At 36.1% G+C, this 15,805-nt stretch overlaps 1 protein-coding gene and 1 pseudogene across 3 annotated transcripts; one reads left to right on the top strand and one right to left on the bottom strand.

Annotated features, from left to right (window-relative positions):
• Positions 1–346: 346 nt before the first annotated feature.
• Positions 347–15,307, top strand: LOC114315400 (vacuolar protein sorting-associated protein 51 homolog). 2 transcript variants are annotated; one of them, XM_028262001.2, is made up of 20 exons: positions 347–785; positions 1,095–1,234; positions 1,552–1,606; positions 1,730–1,837; positions 2,267–2,365; positions 2,509–2,586; positions 2,883–2,960; positions 3,260–3,415; positions 3,945–4,045; positions 4,177–4,244; positions 5,103–5,176; positions 9,067–9,133; positions 9,390–9,505; positions 10,944–11,210; positions 11,329–11,448; positions 13,387–13,458; positions 13,562–13,612; positions 13,882–14,112; positions 14,198–14,374; positions 14,940–15,307. In XM_028262001.2, the coding sequence occupies exons 1-20, from the start codon at positions 585–587 to the stop codon at positions 15,057–15,059; spliced, it is 2,379 nt and encodes a 792-aa protein (XP_028117802.2). In that variant the 5' UTR covers positions 347–584; the 3' UTR covers positions 15,060–15,307. The 2 variants fall into 2 exon arrangements, with proteins under 2 accessions (XP_028117802.2, XP_082760419.1); XM_082904293.1 differs by lacking the exon at positions 1,552–1,606 and having other exon boundaries at positions 530–785.
• On the bottom strand, positions 7,639–8,627 carry LOC145806700 (putative WRKY transcription factor 53; annotated as a pseudogene). Its single transcript, XR_014350144.1, has one exon. The product of XR_014350144.1 is annotated as a putative WRKY transcription factor 53 (transcript).
• Positions 15,308–15,805: the final 498 nt, after the last annotated feature.

The following is a 15,805-nucleotide window of genomic DNA, read 5'->3' as shown; positions in this document are numbered from 1 at the left end:
TTCTCCAATAATATCCTACAACTAAAAAAACTTACAAAAAAATTCACATCCCAAACACTCACATTATTGGAGAAAAAAAAAAATTTGTATTTGAGAAGATAGTTAAATTTTTTTGTGGTTGGATGTGATGTTAGTGAGAAAAAAAATAAAATGATAATGGGGTTTGAGGTGATATTTTGTTTGAATTTATTATTTATTTATTTTTGTAACTAATTTGTCTTTTAGTAAAAAAAATCAAAAAACAAACTTCCCAAACAATGCCATACTGAGTTATTTTTTGGATATAAATAGAATTACCAAAAAACAATCAATGATTTTTTAAAGCCCAAAAATAGTTAACCACCAAATATTTGTGTGTTTTCTTAAAATAAATTTTAAAAAAAAATAATCCATAGTTTTTTTTTTTTTTATTGATTCAATAAATAATCCATAGTTACCGCTCCGGATCGGCTCCACCGGAGTCGGTTAAAAAAAAATGTGGAGTTAGTTTTCTATAGTTTTCAGTCATCGCCCTCTCCTCCACTTTTTCGAGTCTTGATCTAGAGCCCCTAGTCTCCAGTAGTAGTAACGTAGGTAGAAGTTGAATGGCGAGGAGAGAGGGAGAGAAGATGGGGGTGGACGATGATGATGATGTTCCGATGGACGACAAGGCGAAGAGAATGAGAGATCTGTTGTCGAGCTTCTACTCCACAGATCCACCACCTCCTCCATCTTCCTCCAAATACGCCACGCTCGACACAATCAACACTTCCTCCTTCGACCCCGACCAGTACATGAATCTCCTCGTACTTCTCGCTCTCTCAATTATATCTTCAACATCGCTCAATACTCAAATATATACATATACATGCCATTTATGTATTTTTCACTTCCCATTTAATATATATATATATATTACGAATTTGACTCAGAAAACCTAAATTCATCTTCCTCTATTGGGTTGAAATTGTATCTTTTTATATTGTTCCACAATAATTGATTTGGGTAAGTACAATCTAATCAAATTACAATCTTGGTTTGGATGAGTACAATCTAATCAAATTACAATCTAAGCAAATTGTATCTTATGAATTTTTTGTTATTACAATCTGTAGGTACAAAAGTCAAATTTGGAGGGCCTGCTTCAGAGACATGTGGAGATGGCTGCTGAGATTAAAAATCTCGACACTGACTTGCAAATGTTAGTGTATGAAAACTACAACAAGTTTATTAGCGCCACAGACACAATTAAAAGGTAGGGATATTTCTCATCACATTTGGAATGAACTGTTAGCTTATTTGGTAGTAGTAGGAAAATAATACTTTCATAGATGAATTTAGTAAACTCAACCTTGGCATAATGCGGATTTTGACCAATATTTTTCTTAATTTATTTAAGTATCCTCTGTTTTTGTGGGCCTGATATTGATGCACTTGGTGATGGCAACAGTATTATTGCAAAATCATTTTCCATGTTTTAGATGGATATATATATATGTATGTATATATAGTTTTAACTGTCTTCATTGCAACATGGACAACAAGAATATGTTTGATATTTTATTTGTCCAGGATGAAAAATAATATTGTGGGCATGGAATCAAACACGGAACAACTTCACGAAAAGGTGTTGGAAAGCATTTCTTGCTGTTATTGATTAAAAAGTGATTTCCGTATAAGAGATAAGATCAAAGAAAAGGAAGTTAGTTTTCATAAAGAATCATATCTTCTTCATCATTTTTTTTTGCAGATAATGTCTGTGCAATCTCGAAGTGATGTGGTCAACACTTCTCTTTTTGAGAAGAGAGAGCACATAGAGAAATTACATCGAACATGTAATCTTTTGCGTAAAGTTCAGGTAATAAAATGAAGCATCAAATGTTTGTCCGCACCTCTAATTAATTGCGAAGTTCTATAATTCAGCAGATTTGATTGGACATTGACTTTTTGTTAAGTGACCTGAAGCTTGCCTTATGAGAACATTGAGAAGAAAGAACAGAAACAAATAACTTATTACTTGCTGTATATGTGTAATCAAATCAAATGAACTAAGAGCAGCTGAGTTACTTGCCAGTTAACATGTTAGTGCAATTCTTATTTGAAAAGTGATTATATTTGCGCTGAATGTATCGTTTTGCCAATCTATATGATTATTATTTAGATTTGTTGTGGTTAAGTTTCCGATTAGATGGATATAGAATTTTTTTCAAGCCCCATATTTTATGTAAATTTTGGTGTTTGGGCATGTATGAGTTACACAGATTTCATCTTCTGTGGAAAAGAGCAGTTCATATATGACCTACCTTCTAGGCTTGGGAAGTGTATAAAATCAGAAGCTTATGCTGATGCAGTCAGGTTTTATACTGGAGCCATGCCGATTTTTAAGGTTAATTTTTTATGAGTTCTATCTCTCTTCTTTTTCTCTTTATCATTTTATTTTCTTTTCGTATAATTTCAACCTTCCTGCTTAATTGTCTACTTCACAAATCACTGACGACCAATGACATGGCACTTGTTTTGTTTCACTAGGCATATGGGGATTCATCATTCCGGGACTGTAAGAGAGCATCTGAAGAAGCAGTGGCTGTTATTATAAAGAACTTGCAGGTTACTTCTCTTTTGTTTAGTTGCTAAGGGTGTTTGATTTAGGTTAGTTACGTCACCAGATAAGCATATGATGAAGGAAGTTACATATGATGGTTCTGTCATGTGAATACAAATCAAGGGATGCACTAATTTAAAGGAGGATTTGGTCCTATTGAATTTGAATTTTGAAAAATAACTCGTATAGTAGCTCTGTCATGTGTGACTCCTATTTATTGGTATAACTTGCTGAATCTCTGGTTCCTTTTCTGATATAATAATACCAAAAAAATGTAAACTCATACAAATTTTCCTTTCAGGGAAAGCTGTTCTCAGATTCTGAATCTATACAGTCGAGAGCTGAGGCTGTAATGCTTCTTAAGCAATTGGATTTCCCGGTTTGTGTTAAAACTATTTTAAAGTTTTGTCAATCAAACTTATTTGTTACTTGCTTTACATGTTTTATTCTTAAGGAACCAAGTCATTCTGTCTGTCATTGTATTACATGATAGTCTTAATAAATATTACTGGATATTGATAGTGAAAAAGATAATGCTACATATTGGAAACTTATATTTCCTACAAATTTTATGGTTTGTGGGCTAAATATACACCCAAATTATTTGGATGCAATTATATTCAGAAAGATTATACAGCCATGCCTATACAGCATGACAGTTTGGCCACATATTGACAGGTTGACACCTTGAAGGCAAAACTCCTTGAAAAGTTAGAACAATTCATTGTCGACCTTCAACTTGATTCTAGAGAAGTAAGCAATGCTTCATTGGATCATGATGGATCTTTTAAGCAAGGAAGTTACCCCAACTCAGTTCCTTCTGCTGCTTCTGAGGTAAGTGAACACAAAATGACATTATATTTGTTTTTTTCTAATACATATTTAGTATGAAGAATATTAACTTATTTATTTATTTATTAGTTACATGTGTGTATCTTCTTGGAAGTTTCTATATAAGGGTGCAATTGAGGTTAGTAGTTGAACACAAGTAGTTTTTTTTGCTTCTGCCAACTTAGAAGCTCCTAATCATATTAGAACACTATTGGATTGAATTTAAATTTGATTGTACCATCGTACAATATCAAACCATTCCTAGCCGTTAATGCGATTCGAATGAGATGAACTCTGTTTCAATTTCTGACTCTGCTTGTATTGCACATTAAAAAAAAATCTAAATTTCAGAAATAGGAGCCAGCTGGTACTGTGATTCTGCCAAATTTTCATTTCCCTAAAGCATGTACTCTTTCTTGTTTATGTGGTTCTTATAGCAAGTGCCTGTGTTATTTTTTTGTTTTACTTTCTTAAATGCCTGTAGTTAGTTTGTGCACAATAACCATTGCTTATCTACTATTTTCTGTATAAGGCTTCTACTCGTGAATTTGTGGAAGCTGTCCGTGCTTATCGGGTAATATTCCCTGATTCAGAGCAGCAACTAATCAAACTTTCCCAAGACCTTGTTACCAAGTATGACTTTATTTTTCATCAAATTTTTAAAAACAATTGCTAGCATTTATGATGTACTTTTTCTTGGATGATCTTTTAAAGAAGAAAAAATGCATTTTGCTCATAACATGTCATTGACATTTGTTTCTTAGGCACTTTGAAGCTATTCAACAACAAATTAAGAGACGGATTTGTTCAGCAGATCTACTCGGAATGCTTTGTAAGTTCAAAATGCCTGCCATTACATCAATACATGTCATTGTATTGGTACTGTACTGCTACTTTTATTTATTCACAATAACCAGTTTCTTAGCCCCAAGTAGTATTCACAATAACTAGTTTGTTAAGCTTGCTTTTGAAAAGCCTAGTGGTGACCTATCCTGACAATAGCGAGGCAACTGTCTAAGCACTTAGATGGCCGCTGTAAACAATAAGTGCTTCTCAATGACTGTGAAGTGTTTAGACTTTTTCAAGTCCTCGCACATGCCCTTTGAATATAGAGGTTTTTTTTCTTGTTCATAACCTAAATGCAACAAAATCTTCTTCTATCTCATTTACCTGATAAGAGCAAAACCAACCTTCTTAATGATCTTTTAGAAGAAATCCTGTAAATAAGAAATTCTTTTGTTTCTAATTTAGGGGCTTTGCACTGTGGACTTCTTTAATCATTTCCCAATTATTGCCGTTTAAAACAGTAGAGCCTTTGGGTCCTCCTGAGTGAACAAGCAGTCTGCTTGCTGAGTTAATTTTGTGTTTAAGAATTTTTTATTGTTCCGGGAAGTCTCTGGATGCCAATTGGAGAATGCATTTTCAGAATACCACCAAAGTCACTAAATATTGCCTGTTATCCTAATTAATATTAAAATTAAGTCTCAACAAAAATTTAATTGTTATCATGGCCCGTGAAGAATTAATGCTGAACACCATTACACTTCTGTTAATATAATCATGAATCAGTTCTCTTCAAATTTTGACGCGAAGATCTTGATTTGAAGTTAAAATATTTCACTCATGCTCTTATACATTAGCATATTGCACTCTGAAAATGATCTATAATCAAATGGCTATCTTCATGCAGGGGTAATATGGTCTGATGTGCTCTTGATGGATGAAGTGTTGCCTGAGGCTGCTCTCTCTGATTTTTCTTTAAAGGTTTTTCTTTGTCATTCTCTTCAATTTTATAGTTGATGGTTACCTCACTACATATGTCTCTCTCCTTTCTGATTTTAATTGAAAATTGTTAAAATACAATGTATTATTGATTGATGTATTTGATTGATTTATATTGATATCCATTACAATGATTCATGATTCCTATATATAGAAGAGGGTGAGTGTGTAGTAGGTAAGGAGTAGGTGAAGTGGAGGTGGTAGTGGTGTAGTGGGTTAGGTTTAGTGGAGTAGGTGAGGTGGTAGTGGTGTAGTGGGTTAGGTTTAGTGGAGTAGGTTTAAGTGGGTGAAGTAGGTGGAGAGTAGGTGGATTTTAACAGCCCCCCGCAAACTCAAGGGGGATAGGAACTAACCAACTTGAGTTTGGAGAGAGTAACAAAACAAGAAAATACAGAAAAATAAAAGAGGATAAGAGACACTGTATGGTCGTGTCAGACCATTGGTGAAGACACTGGATGGTGGTGTCATAACGTTGTAGAGGACACTGTATGGGAGTGTCATAACCATGTAGAGGACACTGTATGGTGGTGTCATAACGATGTAGAAGACACTGGATGATTGTGTCAGACCAATGTAGAAGACAGTTTATGGGGTCATGTCGGACCGTTGTAGCAGACACTGTGTGGTCGTGTCAGACCGATGTAGAAGACAGTTTATGGGGTCATGTCGGACCGTTGTAGAAGACAGTTTATGGGGTCATGTTGGACCGTTGTAGCAGGACAGTTTATGAGGTCATGCCGGACCGGTGTAGAAGACAGTTTACGGGGTCATGTCGGACCGTTATAGCAGACACTGTGTGGTCGTGTCAGACTGATGTAGAAGACAGTTTACGGGGTCATGTCGGACCGTTGTAGAAGACAGTTTACGGGGTCATGTTGGACCGTTGTAGCAGGACAGTTTACGAGGTCATGCCGGACCGGTGTAGAAAACAGTTTACGGGGTCATGTCGGACCGTTGTAGAAGACAGTTTATGGGGTCATGTCGGACCGTTGTAGAAGACAGTTTACGGGGTCTTGCTGGACCCTTGTAGAAACTAACCGGAATCAATGTCGGGACAGTTTACAGAGTCTTGTCGGACCCTTGTAGAAACTAACCGGAATCTATGTCGGGACAGTTTACAGAGTCTTGTCGGACCCATGAAGGAGCTAACCGGAATTAATGTCGGGACAGTTTACAGAGTCTTGTCGGACCCATAAAAAGTCGCACCCTCAAAAGGTGTGCCCAATTTTTCAAAAAAGCGTGCCATCAAAAGGGGTGCCCAATCCATAAAAAGACGTGCCATCAAAAGGCGTGCCATCAAAAGACGCGCCATCAAAAGGCGCGCCCAAGTTGTCGGCGAGCACCGAGAGGCGCATGATGCGCGTGTCTGCCTCTTCGTCAGGGTCTTTATAAATTGAGGCAGAGGCTGAGGCTTGGAAGCAGAGACAAAAAACCTGCTAGAAAAACTCTGAAAAACTCTTCGTTTTCTGAGAGAGATACTCTGTAACACTCTGTTTTCTGAGAGAGATTCCTGAGAGACACTCTGTAACACTCTGTTGTCCAGAAAATGGCTTCATCTTCCCGTGGTCTGCTCACTCTCTTTCCAGACCTTAACGAGTCCACAAGAGAAATAACTGGTGCGGTGGCCAGTGAACCTCAACCAAACACCTCTGTGTTTGCTCCGTTGAACTTTCCGATGCGGTCGGTGGAGCAAAAAATGGCTGTGCAGTCGGATGTGGAGGCCAATCAGTATACTTTGAAGTCATGTGTGGAAACCATGACTGCGGTGACAAACTTGTCGAACCGGCTGCAGAGTAGGGCAAATGAGGTGCAGCAGTTAAACTCCCAGCTGGCTCTGCTCCAACGCATGTATAAGGATGCGCGAGCAGAGATAAGCGTGCTAAGGGCAGAAAATAAGGAGCTGAAGCGGAAGGCCACCGTGATGTTCCGATTTGGAGGTCCTCCATATGCTGCAGTGGAGGAGTATGGGGGAGTGAACGTGCTCGGCGGCGTGGAAAACACGGAGGCAACACCGGCAAGGGCCGCCCAGGACGGAGGCAAGAAGAAAAGACCGGCGGCAGAGTAGAGAAGAAAAAAAAAAAGCCACTGTTTTGGTTTGTTGTTGTTGTTGTTGTTGTTTTTTTTTTTTTTTTTTTTTTGTGTAAAATTGTGATCGGGGTGATCCCTGAGATGAATAAAATATGGGTTGTTGTGCAAATTTGAAATGTTTGTGTTGTGTTTTTTTTTTTTTTTTTGGAAAGATATATATATATATATATAATAATAATAATAATAATAATAATAATAAGAAGAAGAATAATAATAATACAAAGAATGGGTCAAAGTGGGAGGATGGGAAGAAATATTATTTTAGAGGATGGTGGAAATATATTGGTGGAAAAATATTATAATAAAAATATATATATATATTAAAAGAAAAGAAAAGTGGGAAAGAACGTGGGTGTTGTGTGTGTGTGTGTGTGTGAACCTTGTCCCTCGGCTGCTGCAGTGTGGTGATATGTTGTTATTTTATTTTATGAGGGTGGCCTTGAGTGGAGAGGGCAAAATGATGGGTGTGCTGGAGTGGAGAGCAGTGTGAGTTTTTGTTGGAAAGTAGAAAAGGAGAATAGGAAAAGAAAAAGAAACGAAAAGAGGGAGACAAAAGTGGTGAATAATGGGTCTGCTTTTGTTGAAGCAGCTTTACTGGGTGGTGCTGGTGGAGCTGTATGGGGGGTCTGGTTGCATTCATGCCTCCCTTTGTATATGATCTCAAATACGGTGGGGTCGTCATCTGATCGTTGCACTTGTTTTGTAGCCCAACAGTTTTGACTGTTACGATTTGTGCATCTGTAATAGCTTCTGGGATATTTGGTGCCCAGAATGTCTTTCTGCCCATATTTTCTCCAACTATAGCCATCATCAACGGGCCCTTCAAATCCATTCTCTGAGCTAATCCTCACTTGATCAGTCCATGTGGGCAATACCTTTCTCTTCTTGGAGACAACATTCTGGTCCTGGTGATGATCCTTAAACCCCCCCCCCCCCCCAACCATTACAGTCCTCGCTCTGAGGACTTCCATCACCAGAAATAGAAGACTCAGGCATGCCAGTGGTTGGTGCCGATGACTTGAGAATCAACAGAGACTTCTCATAAGAAGATAGTATCCTCTGTAGTAAAAGTTGTCGGTTTTCAGCAGAGGATGCTGAATTCAGATGAAATCTTAGTTGCTTGGCTATCTCCATCCCTTGTGTCAACTCATTGATCAGTGACTTCTGCTCCAATTTCAAACCACTGTCCATTGTACACATATTAGTAGGCTTTCCAATTTGCAGAAAAAGAAGAAGACAAAAGGAGTGTGGAAGACGCAGAAAATGGTAAGTAAGAGTTGGATAGATTGAAGAAGTGGGAATTGGAAATGGGTGGGAATTGAGATGGAAAAGTGTGGTTTTCACTCATGTGATGTTGAAAGTAGAGGTATGTGAAGAAAATTCCAGCGGGCAGCGAAGGCAAGGTTGCCGGCCGGCTGCCCGCCGGTGAGAAAACAAAATACGGGCCTAAATCTTATAGCTCTGATACCATGTTAAAATACAATGTATTATTGATTGATGTATTTGATTGATTTATATTGATATCCATTACAATGATTCATGATTCCTATATATAGAAGAGGGTGAGTGTGTAGTAGGTAAGGAGTAGGTGAAGTGGAGGTGGTAGTGGTGTAGTGGGTTAGGTTTAGTGGAGTAGGTGAGGTGGTAGTGGTGTAGTGGGTTAGGTTTAGTGGAGTAGGTTTAAGTGGGTGAAGTAGGTGGAGAGTAGGTGGATTTTAACAAACCCTGTGATGCTTATATTTTTGGACGAAGTTAGTATACTGATTACTCTTATATGGGTACAGGCTGCTTGTGTTGCTGTCAAACAGTATATTGATACCACATTTTCTCATCTGCTACTTGATATCTCAGGTTAGTCTCACTGTTGTAGTTTCATGTGCTACTTGATATCTCAGCTTGCTTTTGTTGACACAGATGCACTAGGTACAGTAACTCAAAAATAACTGGCAGGGTGACGTAGACTCTTAGAAATCGAACCATATGTTGTTTTTTAAAAAATATTATGTATCTGCTCAAAGATACTACAGAAAGAAATATATGATGTTAACAACCCATGTTGACTGCATGAGTTTCAGTTGTTGAATGTCTGATTTGCATGAACTGGCAGATGCCCTTACTAAAGTCCAATATAGACCGAAGGAGGGAGCAGAAGAATACACTTTGCAGTCTGCCCTTGATGCCAGCAAAAAAGCAGTAATTGAAGGCAGCATGAATGTCCTACAAGTAAGACATGAGTTGTCATGAAGACTTTCTGTCTGTATATGAAGCACAAGCATAGACACGGACACGGACACGGGACACGGAAATTTTTTATATATATTTGCGATGTAAATTAATATTATGTTACCAAACAATCAAAATTAATAAAAACTAACATTACTTCAATATATATATATATAAACCACTAATGGGAAAAGAAAATATTCATCACAAATACAGAAATATAGAGAAACGTGTAGTAAATGTATAATCAAAAAACAAATTTTAAAAAAAAAAGAAAAAAGAAAAGAGAGTTTCAGAAGAGAGGCGAGAGAGAGAAGACAGGCGGAAGAGAGGAGAGAGAAAGAGAGACTGTGTTCTTCGAGAGGCAAGTGAGAGACGACTGGAGCTTCTGATTTATTTTCTTCTCTTTCTTTTGTTCAAGCAAAGGTTGAATTATGCTTTTTTCTTTTTTTACTTTCTTAATTTTACACTTTGACCCCAAAAGACATTTACAAAAATTAAAAAAAACTCCAGCGTGTCCCATGCAAAAATATAATAAAATTAAAGGGACACGTCACATGGCGCGTCCTGTACGTGTCCGATACCGCTACGTCACCTATTTTGAAGTGTCCGTGCTTCATAGGTCTAGAGTCATTGCAAGTTTGTTTATCCTCAACTTTGGATTTACCTATGCTGTTATTTCACCATAGCTGTCATTTCGCATGAAAAACTTATCAATAGTTGGTGGTTCTGTGCCTTCATTTTTGTTTGCAAGGATACTTGGACGTTGTTGATGGTTTTCAGTACTTAAGCTGCTTTATTTGATAAAAAATCCAGTACTATCCCACTGATATGCAAATATGCGATAATATCTACCTGAAGAGTTATTTTTTTTCTTTATTTTTCTTGTTATGGGGCGAATACAATAAATAATGAATTACACCTAAAAGAATGTGGAATGGTGGGTCAGCTAAAGAACACAAATAGGAGGCATCATGCATCAGTTGACCAATGCAAATAGGAACTGCAAAGCGAAATAACATTTCTGTTTTAAATGGTTAATCCATATTAAATGAACTTTTGCAAGTGTTTAGGAGACTAGTGCATTTTGGAGCCATACATTATTGATCTTATTAAATTGATTGAAAACAAACCATTTGTTAAGCCTACCGTGAGTTTACCATGTGGTGGCATAAGCAGGTAGAGCTAACCTTTCAACGTTTTTTGTAATATAATTAGTAACTCATTGAGTTAATTTGTATTAATTTTAATTATTTGGTGATTAGCTTATTCATGCGATAATTTTTTATTGTTGATTTCTTTTGTTATTATAGACTTCATAGCCCTTGAACTTTTTGCATTTTATTATGTAAAACAAGCATTGCATTGCAAGTTGAAATTGTTTATGGTTATGCTACTGCATTTCACCTTTCGATCTCATATTCTATCTGTATCGTAGGACTTCTGCCAAATACGTGATGACAATCAGGGGCTACTGGTGAAGTTGAGAGACTTGATTATTGACTTGGTTCAAGAAGGGTTTCAAGACTTCTTTAGAAAACTTGATGATCACTTCCTCTTGCTTTCAGGAAAGAATAATTCTGCCAGTCAAGATCAGGGTTTGATAGAGGGAACACAGAGAGACAAAATTCTTTCTGGGCTTGTTCTTGTGCTGGTTCAACTTTCAGTTTTCATTGAACAAAGTACCATCCCAAGAATCACTGAGGCTAGTAGCTCTTTAATGTTTACATGTTTCTATTGTTTTTTAAGCTTTATGTACCACAGTTCTTGTCCTTTTCACAGTCTTAAGAGCCTAATTTGAACTATCATGCTCAATGTACCAGGAAATAGCTGCCTCTTTTTCTGGTGGTGGTGGTGTTCGAGGTCGTGAATATGGGCCTGCTTTTGTTCCTGCAGAAATTTGCCGTATGTTTCGGTCGGCTGGTGAAAGGTTTTTACACCTGGTAAGTTTGCTACAGCCTGGATTGTTGAAGTTATCAAATTAGATAGTCTCTATTGTGGATATCAAGTATCAACTGTAGTTGTGTGTTAACCAATTTGTTGCTAAGTTATCTATGACAACTACACTAAGTTATCTTTGGATCTTACCACTCTATGCTCATTAGACTAAATCCAAAAATTGTTTGAGATGTGCATTTCCATCATTTGAAACGTCATTTCTTGGAATTTTTACAAGATTCATGGGGTCAGTTTCTGTAATTCAGCCCAAAATTGGCTCTTCTCCGCCAAAACATCTTTCTTTTTTTCCACTATTTTTTCTCCTTTTTAAAAAAAAATTTAAAAATTTATTATGATTACTGAAACCTATCATATCTCAATATTCATATGTATTTCAAGAAATCAACATTGGCCTTTTTGTTTTCACAAAACTTGTTTTCTTCGGTGATTCCAGCTCTACTTGCACACCGCATTCTGAATCCTTTTTCAAACTGCATTTATAAGTGGTCAGTTTGCAAATTGACCACTAGTTAAATATTGGATACGTTGTCAGACACTTCAGTTCTAGAATGTAATTCATTAATGTAGCATTATGAGCACATAAATTTGAGTGTTCAGTATCCATTGTGGTTTAACTATTGGGTTATACCTGATTTTTAACTGTGAAATGTTGATGGGCACTAACTTATGGGTTAATTAGAAGACTAACTGAGGTTGTTGCAACTCTGAGTTGTCTTGCTATCTAAGAAGCACATTTTCATATACCTCTCCTGCATGGACATATGTAGAACATTGACACGTTGACACAGAATTTTTAAAAACATAAGACACGACACGTGGGGGCAAGTGCAAAATATGGAATTTAATATATTTATTATATGTCATATACAAGGTAAAAAAATTATTATCTCTTATATAGGAATATTTAAGTCAAATGTAATCATTTTAAAGTTTAAAGGTGGAGAATCGATATGAATTTACATTGTTTTTGTTTTATTATTGGATTTCAAGTTATTTTATTTAAACTTGTAATATGTTTCTTGTGTGTGAAGTGTTCGGTAGTGTCTTACAAGTGTATTGTGTTCTGTCGCTGTCGAACTCGAAGTATTACCTTCTAAGGAGTGTTTATGCTTCTTAGCTTGCTATATGCAACGAGATGGAACGTGTAATGTTTTCCTTATGACTCTTTGTTTAGAAAGAAACGGATGATAGAAAATGAAAATGGTAGAAAGTGAAGTGAAAGAAAGAAAATAAGAAATGAAAAATTATGTATTTGAATAGATGAAAAATTTTGTAAGAAAATGATGGGAAAAAAAAATATAATCACTGCATAACAGGGAGTTATGGAGATAAACATGGGCAAAAATGAAAACAAAATAAATCTTGTCAAGATTTGTGGGAAAAATAAATTTCCCTGTATATTTGCAAGAAATTGTTAGCCTAACCAACAAGTTAATTTTTTTTTTTTTTTGGGTGAATAACCAACAAGTTAATTTGAGTTGTACATAAAACTTTAGGCTTTGTTTGGTAGAGTTTTTGAAGTTTAATTCTACCTCGTAGTTTGAGTGTATTGTTTGGTTACAGCTTTAGAAAATTAATTCCACACTCACTTTTCAATATTATATGCCACATTACTCAATTCAAACTCTTTTTAAAACTCATAACCAAACAAATTTTCCACACCCGAATCATAATTCTAAAACTCACAAACTCAAAATACAACTCCATTCTCAAATTATAATTCTAAAGCTCTACCAAACGCAACCTTAGTTTCTTTCCATTACTTTCTATGACTCTCTGTCGAAACAAACACATAAAAAATTACTTTGTTTTTTTTTCTTTCACTTTCCTGTATTGTCTCTCTAACCAAATTGAGCCTCTTTGAAATAGATACTGTCTAAAATTTGTTTGAAACCTGATTTCAATCTTGCTTTGTTTTGCAGTATATCAATATGAGAAGTCACAAAATATCAGTTCTTTTGAGGAAGAGGTTTACAACACCAAATTGGGTCAAGGTCGGTACAGCTTAAGCCAGTATTTTTTATAACCTTGAAGGGCATTACCTAGTTTAGCAATTCTCCTATAGTTCAACTAATATTTTTGTGCTTTTTCCCCCAGCACAAGGAACCGAGAGAAGTTCATATGTTTGTTGATTTATTTCTTCAAGAGGTACAGTTCTGTTAATTTGATCTGTGTAAGGTTCTAATCTAGTTAATTAGTAGCAGGGTTGGAGAGATCATCATTTTGAATATCTCATGACCAAACCAACCAACTTAGTTGAAAAATATATATTCGTTGCATCTATTGGTCTTCCTTGCACATGACCAAATCATTTTGTCTCTTTCAACTTGCATAATTATGTCGCGAACATTTGATGCATGAACATGTGTATATGAAAAAGAAATCAAGACATTCACTTTGAATACGTCATGTGCTAGTTTGAAGCAATAGGAATTGAAGTGAAGCAGATTTTGCCTCAAGGGGTTCATCGTAAACATCGTCGAACAGACAGCAATGGGAGCACCACTTCTTCACGCAGTAATCCATTACGAGATGATAAAATCATCCGGTCAAATACCCAAAGGGCGAGGAGCCAGCTTCTGGAAACCCATCTAGCAAAATTGTTCAAGCAAAAAATGGAAATTTTTACAAAAGTTGAGCATACACAGGTTTGGTACTAGCACTGGTAGAAAAAAAAAAAGTTACTGGTACTGTTATTGGAACAAAATCAATGAGAATACTTTTGAATTGCAGGAATCGGTGGTAACAACTATTGTAAAACTTTGTCTGAAGAGTTTGCAAGAGTTTGTCCGCCTCCAGACCTTTAACCGGAGTGGATTCCAGCAAATTCAGTTGGACATTCAGTTCTTGAGAACTACTTTGAAGGACACCGTTGAAGATGAAGCTGCAATTGATTTCCTGCTTGATGAGGTAATGAAGATTAAGTCTAGAAATTTATTCACACCCTTTTTTGCTAGATCTACAGCCCCCTCTCTCGTATGGTGAGGCCCACCAATGCAAGAGGGAGTGCTGTGGATCCAACAAAAGGACTATGGATTTAGGTTGGTTGCAAAGTTTATTGACATTCAGCTCCAAAACAATTCTTATCCCAGAGTTCATTTTGGTTGTTTACGAAATCTGCTTTAAGGCAGCAGCTAACAAATTGAAAGCTGATAATCAGAAAATATAAGCTACAAGCACTCTCCCTCTGCTCCTCAATAATCAGTTTTTTTTTCTTTTAGCTAGTTTTGCCTCGTAAGCTGCATCATAGTTGCACCAAACACTTTTTGGCACAAATTTTCAAATTAAAAAAGATAAGAAGCAGCTATAAGCAGCTTCATAAGCAATAAATTTATAGGAAAGGTCTTGGAATTGACAAACTGTTTACTTTGTCCGTTTTGTTCGTATTCATTTTAAGTACAAAAGTTTGGAACTTCATATTCGCATTTTGATTTTGTAACAAGGAATTACAAGCATTGGCTCTTTTGTTGAGCAGGTGATTGTTGCTGCTGCAGAACGTTGTCTTGATCCAGTTCCCTTGGAAATCCCAATCTTGGACAGGCTTATAGAAGCAAAGTTGGCAAAGACCTCAGAACAGAATCCAGCCTCGTCATGACAAAATGGAATATCGAGTCCATAATACAATTGTCTGTGTCAGTGTAGGATCAATGCTTTATGTGCAGCGGTTTCAGTTGATGATCTAAATCGGACCTATGGGTTTCTGAAGTGAATGATCAGCCAATATTGTATTTTGTATGCATCAGCTAAGTTGCTCTCTTTATATTGAAGTTTGTGGTGTGTAATAAGTTAACTTGCAGAGAATATGAATGCCCCAATCTTGAATTACTAAGGAGTGTTAGATCAGCTTTCCATCTTGTGATCTATTTGCTTCTAAAATCGTACATATATGATTTTATGATAGCTTTTTTTAAGTTTGTGGCATAAGAGTCATATCTGATTTGTGAATGGGAATCTCGTTGATGCACCACCGAGAATGTTTGGCAAGTCCAGCAATTTTTCTTAGTAATTCCTTCTCCATTGGTTTGAAAAAATATTCAATAAATGATTGTTTCATATGTTAAATGAGAAGAAAAAAAAAATGGAATGTACTAGAAATTTTGTTTTACATAATTAGAAAATGAATACTAGTTATAACAATTTTGTTCATAATGCAGTGACCCTCGTAGAATTATTGTACAGATTGGCAAGTGAATAAAATTGAACTTAAAAAAAAAATGATAATATTAAACAAATGATATTCTTACAAAAATTTTATCAAAATGATATGGTGGTGGTGGTATTTTGATAATTAAACATTATTTTTATAGATGTTTTATTTTAAAATAATAAATGTTAGGGGTT

Source organism: Camellia sinensis, chromosome 14 (genome assembly GCF_055761805.1).
Source record: "Camellia sinensis isolate YWXY chromosome 14, ASM5576180v1, whole genome shotgun sequence".
Taxonomy (NCBI): domain Eukaryota; kingdom Viridiplantae; phylum Streptophyta; class Magnoliopsida; order Ericales; family Theaceae; genus Camellia; species Camellia sinensis.
Note: the sequence above shows the minus strand (reverse complement) of the source record. Positions and strands in the feature narration are given on the sequence as shown.